The sequence below is a fragment of the Etheostoma spectabile genome, chromosome 12 (assembly GCF_008692095.1).
Source record: "Etheostoma spectabile isolate EspeVRDwgs_2016 chromosome 12, UIUC_Espe_1.0, whole genome shotgun sequence".
Classification (NCBI taxonomy): Eukaryota; Metazoa; Chordata; class Actinopteri; order Perciformes; family Percidae; genus Etheostoma; species Etheostoma spectabile.
In genome coordinates, this window is record NC_045744.1 from 26,882,386 (window position 1) to 26,889,562 (window position 7,177).

General features: G+C 41.4%; 1 protein-coding gene across 1 annotated transcript in view; it reads right to left on the reverse strand.

The window, feature by feature from the left end:
• Positions 1–7,177, reverse strand: part of wls (Wnt ligand secretion mediator) — an 82,418-nt gene that overhangs the window by 9,933 nt on the left and 65,308 nt on the right. The window contains exons 3-5 of the mRNA XM_032531323.1: positions 5,568–5,692; positions 4,820–4,981; positions 4,485–4,621 (exon numbers count right to left, since the gene is read on the reverse strand). Coding sequence (XP_032387214.1) covers positions 4,485–4,621; positions 4,820–4,981; positions 5,568–5,692 — 424 coding nt within the window. The remainder of the gene's footprint in view (positions 1–4,484; positions 4,622–4,819; positions 4,982–5,567; positions 5,693–7,177) is intronic.

Consider the following 7,177-nt stretch of genomic DNA (forward strand, 5'->3'; position numbering starts at 1 on the left):
GAGAGAGAGAGAGAGAGAGAGAAAGGAAAAAAGAAAGAAAGAGTGGGGAAATAAGGAGCAGAAAAAAGGTGATCTGTGGGTATAACAGTTGTTTTTTTTACAAACGCTGAGGGTATGTAACAGGTTGTGTGTGTATGGAATAAAACGGCTTTTAACTCATGGGACAGAGGTCTTAAATAAACTTTTTACACTGCACACTTTGACACAAAGGGCACAGGTGTGACTAATAACATTAATTATGGCTGCGTTCCATTTGGGTGAGTCAGTTCCTGGGCCCTACTATTGTGCATGCTAACTCACTGACACCAGCCGTGTTCGAAACAGCTCCCTCATTTACTCACTCACTATTTCCTATTTTGGGTTTATTAAATAGTAAGCTGTATAGGGAATGACCAAACAAGAGTTCGGACACTCACCAAATATACAGTTTCCATCAGTAGATTTGTATGGCAGAGGTGCAGTTTTGGTGGAACATGCGTACGTTCAAAAGTAGTTTTAGTCGAGCAACAGAAAAGTCTGATTGGACAGATAGTCTAGCTAACTGTCTGGATTTACCCTGCAGAGATCTGAGAAGAGGTTAATCATTGTCCTCGCAAATCTACCGGAGGTTAAATGCCAACAAAAACAAAGCCCAAGGCAACGGATATCCGGCATAAATGAGTGAAATCCAACAGAATTTCCGTCTGCATTAAAGCCATCCCAGAAGTGGAACGTCAAGGATAAAGACTATAGTGAATGAAATTAACCGCCACTACAAAACGGTGAATGCATTTTTTCCGTGACAGGGAACGGTTTCAAACACAACTACTTAATTTTACAGACCCATCGCTAATGTTATCAATCCCACCTGTGCTTTACCTACTGTGACAAGTCAGGTGCTGCGTTCCCTGAGCCACTGGTATGACATAACAGCATACGTCGCATGGAGGCCACTTGGAGAGCCCAGGGAATGGAGTGGCGGGGGGATTGAAATGGAACACACCTGCCCTAGTACTCTTTCAGCCCAAACTATCATGGATCGACCGCCAGTTGTAGGCTTAACGCTACTGCTTCTAGTGTGTTTTATTTTCCATCTTATTTCCATTAATTATGGCATTCTATCCCTGTTTTAATGTTCATTTTATGTCTGCTTATGTCATGCAATTTCAATATACATGAATACCTTCAGACTCATTTCGAAGAGATTTGGTAATCAGCTGCATGAGTTTCTGATGCTCTATATCATGATTAATCAAATTAGTGATTGCAAAAACTGAATTTCTTACATGCATTGACAGATAATATTGGAAATGAAAAAAAAAAAAAATCACACATCCATCTATCTAGGAAATAAAAAGTATAAAGTACTGACAGTTTTATTACACATTTCAATAAAATATCAGGCTAAGATGGCAGCGGGGATTCACCCAAGGGAAAGGGAACGTGGGCTTGTTGAACACTAATGAAATGCAGCCTGTGTTTACTATATCTGTACTATAGATATATACTATATCACTGCTAATGTGAAGCACAGAACATTTCAGTTATCATTTTAAGAAATATATTTGGACACACACACACACACACACACACACCACACACACACACACACACCCACACAACACCACACACACACACACACACACCCACACACACACACACACACAAACCACACCCACACACACACACGTACTCAACACACACACTCAGTGATGGGCTGCCAGCCGAACCAGCGCCCTGAGCGGTTGGGGGGGTACGGTGCCTTGCTCAAGACACCTGGCAGTGCCCAGGAGGTGACGTGCCATCTCTCCAGCCACCAATCCACACTCCGTACGTTTTGGTCCATACGGGGACTTGAACCAGTAACCCTCCGGTTCCCAATCCAACTCCCTAAGGACTGAGCTACTGCCGCCCCCATGTGGCAGTTTCAGTAGTGATATGGTTGAATAGGGCTATATGTTCAACATTTTTGGAAATAGATTTTGTAGATCTGCAGATGTAGTGGAACTAGATTTGTATCTTTATTACATGCAAGAAAATAATCTGAGAGAGAAAAAAAAAACAGATAAAAAGTTATCACACTGGTAGCAAAAAAGCATTTTATGAGAGAAGATTTTTTTTGAGAGAAGAGTTTTCATACCAATAGCAAAAACTAATGAGCTTTAAAAAAAAAAATTTCAATCTAAAATTTGAAATTTTTAAAATTATTTCTGAGAAAAAAATCTCTCAAAATACTATAATAAAAACCTAAAATACTGTTTGAGAGCGGCACATCCCCCGGCCATGACCAGAGCTTGTTTTGCTGATGTTGTACCCACATTTTGCGTCCCTGCCAAAAATTGCACCCGCTTGGGCAGCAACAATAATTTCTGCTGAATAATTTATATCTTAACCCTCATTGCAGCCAAGAATTACATCCAGGTAGCAAGGAAATGATATTTAAACATTGACGTCTCTAAACTGTTCTTAAATTATAATCCTCATTGATGAACATGACAAAGAAATGTATATACCCTTGCTTTTAAACAATAGCTGCTTTATCTTATAAAAATCATTATTTTCCCTTGTGGATGCAAGTCTGGGCAGGGATGCAGAACTTGGCACACGTTAAACCCACTGATGGTGGTCCGTCCGCTGCTGCAGGACCTGGAGCTCACCGCCAGTTTTTCAGTTTGACTGTTCAAGTGTTTACTTAACTAAAATGTATTTATTTATAAGCTGGTTGGTTAGTTTGCCAACACTAGCTTGCTATTCCACCAACACTGGAGGTGAGCTCCCGGGGGGTTGTGCCGCTGCTGCCAGCAGTGGGGCTCCGTGTCCTGCTGGAGATCAGATCTCTAGATCTCTAGCAATGTTTCCACACTGGCCGAGCCCCACTGATGACGGTCCGTCTGCAGCTGCAGGATCGGGAGCTTGCCGCCAGTGTTTCAGTTTGACTGTTAAAAAGTGTTGAGATAATTAAAAATGTATTTATTTAGAAGGGGGCTGGCTGCTAGTTAGCCAACGCTGGCTTCCGCGCTCAACTAAGGCAACGCATCTATGCCGGTGACAATGATGTAATGATTCAGATGGACTCCCCAGACAAGATGGTGCTCATATCATCGATAGGAACGTGGCCCTGCCCATGACATTATTTTCAGAGACAAGTGCAAGAAATTACATCGAGAACAAAGACTAAGGTTTTAAGAGCGAGGGAAAAAAAAAAGTTCAGAGAAACATTTCTTTGTCACACTGATAGCAAAAAATATTTATTATTCATTTCTATATATATTTGAGGGTTTAAAAAAGTATTTTTTATTTTTTCTCTCAGAAATAATTATTAAAAAAATGACAAAGACCGGGGTTTGGGTCTACAAAAGATGTATTATTCCTATGCTTTTAACTTAAGGCATCTGGCCACTGGTCACTTCTTCCGGAGAGAGCCCCACCCTGGTATTGTATTGAGCAATCTGTTCTTGCCACATTATTGTTGTTACAAAGCCTCTCTGTTAAACTGTTTGGTGAGGAAAAACATCTGATAATCTCTCACTTAAATGTTGTTTGGACCAAAGTGGCCAGGCTGTTTGAACTGAATCCTTACCTAAAAACTTTGAGAGTTTTGCAAAATCCAAAGTTATGTATTGGTTGATCCGCCGCCCCCCCTTTTGTTTTGAAGGGATTGGTTGCAAAAGGGAATTGTCACACTAGGGGATCTGTATCTCTGTGGCATAATTAAATCCTTTAAGGATGTGGCAGCAATTTGAAATCCTTAGGTCTCAATTTTTTTATATTGTTGAAATATGAAAAGGTCTGGGAATATGACCATTTTGCAAATTGTTTGTTTTGTAGTTTTAAAAAATAAAACATTGTGTATCACAAAAAAGAAATGTATTTGGAAGTTTAAGTAATAACTGTTTCCCCATTAATTATACCATCCTAGACCATTTCTACATTAAGAGTTGCCACTCTCATCTATCCTGAATCTATCTATACTGAAGTCTGAGGCGTACTATTTTGACAACTCTGTGGACTAGCAAGACTCTGGTGCAGCTTTTACGACATGAAAAAATCATCCACTGTCCCCAAATAGGGTACGAGCCGCACTTCCTGAGAGCTGGCTGGTCATTTGGGAACAAGAGCCTTGAGCCGGAAAATACAGAGGGAAGGAGAGAGACGTCTGTGTGCATGTGGTGTCTGAGCTGGTGTGCATGTCCTCAATGTGTGTATGCAACATGTGTCGGTTGAGTGCTAGCTTGCTAAAAATGTAGGACCACAAGACTCTCCTCCATGAGTATGCATCCTTCTGCACTGTGATACGGTTGGCAGGTGTAGTTTGTTAGAATAGTTCCTACATGTAACTGTGCACAATCATGCCTGTGGATTATCTCATGTAACCGGGTCAGGATTTCTTGTTTTGCCACTATGCTGCCTAAAGGTATAATTTGCCAACAATAAATAGGGCGCTAACAATACAATGGGGAACACAGAACAACGCTAAGATAGATAAGAGGAGGAAGGTGCCTTACTTCTCCAGTAGCACAGGGGGTCTGCTCATGAGGGTGATCCGTCTCCAGTACCAGATCATGATGATCAGGATGCTGGGTGTGAGGAATGTCTTCATGGCAAACCACACTTTGGTGAAGCCTCCATTCTGGTGGATGCCCTTGATAAACAAAGAATCAGCGTCAACTATTTGTGTTGTGTATGCTATTGTATTGGCGATGAGGGGCTAACGCTAACATCACAACACTCAATGGCCAATATTGTCTCTACCATAAATGAAAAAGGACGCTTTACTCAGTAGGTCAACATTAAGCAATGTACCAAAAAACTTCCAATCCCCAATCCACTGCCAACTTACAACAAGATGAAGGTCTCTGATTTCTCCAATCCGCAAATTGAGATTCTTCTTATTGTTGACGGGCAGACGGATGTTGAGTAGATAGTACTTATGGGCCACGCTGCCGACCTCCATGAAAGGCAGCACGTCACACTCATAGTAACGTCCCTCGTTCTCAAGGGTCTGCAAAACACAGAGCAACACACCGTATCTGGTTTAAAACACATACATCTAAAAATCAGGCACTTGATTGTAAAACTCTCAGCCAGTCTTTATTTCTTGAATAGTTGTTCTTGTATTCTATTCTATTTATCATTTCTTGTATATTCTGTATGTGTGCCGTGTACCTGATATTTTGCTCCTGTAGCACTGAAATTTCCCAATTTGGGAAATCAATAAAAGTCTATTTTATCTAATCTAATCTAACAAGTGTCTGTGAGTTGAGATATAGGCCACTATCAGCTGGAGGATCAGGTTTATGTGTCAAGCGGTAATACAAATTGCCAAAGTTCCCTTACACAAGGTTGTAAATCACTCCTATGAATATGGGAATATCCAACACTGGCATTTTTAAAGTATGATTATAATTAGCGAAACTCACAGTATGTAAGGTTCAATGACTATGGGAAAACTGTGATGATAACCCAGCTACTTAGGTTTAAAAGAATATTATTTATCATCTGCGACTCAATATACGATATATGTCTAGAATAGGTTGTTTTGGCATTCTCAAGATCTATCTTGGTGAAGCACAGAGTCATTTCCACACCTTGGCAGTAGTAAAGTTGCAGGTGAGCTTCCTCTGCTCGTAAGAGTGAGCCATCTCAGTCCACTCGCTGACGGTGTCGTCTCTGTAGGCCAGGCCCACATCGATGTTGATCATCGCTCCATCCTCTGGAAACAGTTACCACAGGAGCAACAATTCACTTTCAAATCGATAAACCTTTAGTAGACATTTCATTGTTAAAAGAGTCCACAAAATGTAAATGACATCCAAAGAATTACACAGCTTTTGTAAAAGACATTTGTGTGTTCCGAAATGGAAAAAGAACTGAATAATGCCTCATTTCCACTGCATGGTTCTGCTCAGTGCAAGTCATTTTTAGTACCAGGTGCTTTTATCAATATCGTTGCACTTCAGATATCCCCCCACCCCCCATTTTACATCTTTCTATATGCACATCTGTGGGACTACCATCTCTGTATATTGCATATTCTTTTTATTATCAATTCCATTAACCTTTGCACATCCTCTAGAATACATATTTGCATATTCTTGATTTTTTGTTTTTACATATTTGTTAAATAGATGTTTTGTATTACACATTTATGTTTCTTGTCTATGCAGCAAAGCAAATTCCTAGTATGTAAAAACCTCCTTGGCAATAAACTGGATTCTGACTCTGATTTTAATATACCTCCTCCTTGCACAGCTCTGCTCTTAGTGACGGGATAAAATTAAGTCCTGACGACAGACAGCCACGGTATTAAACGGAGACCAGCAGAGTGTCAACACGTCTGGCACTGACTCAGAGACATTCCCCTCTATAGTCTGAGATATATGCTGCTATACTGCTCTCTTCCTGCTTCTTACAGTGCAGACGCTTTGCTGCTTGCTCCTGCCTCTGCTTGCATTTTTTTGCTGATAATCTTGCTTTTCCTCTGAGAGAAACTATGAGCAGCGGCTCTTGGACACTTCAAAAACATGGACTAACATGTTGTAGACATAGGCTATTGCCATATTTTAACATTATTCTGCTGAGCGTGGCCTCCAATAGCTCAAGCCTGTCCTACAGGACGTGTCTAAAGCTAATTAGCAGCAAGATGCCTCCTTTCTTCCGTGGACTACTACAACTCCTTCAAGATTGCACTTCTGAAACCAAGTTCACCTACTAGAAGTGAACGTGGAAGTTAACGGATCTTGTGGAAATGACACCACTTTACCATGGACCCATAACAATGGACAGAACCATGCTAACACACGGCTATTAGCACCAACAAGACTACAAGAACAGGAGGGTGAACGGGTAATAAATCAACAAGTGCAGTCCTCCCTGGACTCGTCTGGTGCGAAGCCTAAGACTAAATCATTTTCCGTGAAATGGGAGGACGACTAACGGGCAGGGCACAGCGCCCTGAGATTTGTGATATGACCGGCTGGCCTGCATTATCATCCGGCAGAGCGCCTCTTCAACCCCTGTACCTAGGAGACACAGCCGTGGACAGCTCAAAAAGGAATAAGCAACAAAATGCCCCCCCCCAGCACAACCGGTTGTTCACTGATAACAGATTTGCTCCTCTGCTGCAGGACGCGGGACAAACATCTGATGACCGGGATTGCGTCTCATCACCACACAGCAGGGTAAGGACTGAGAGCAA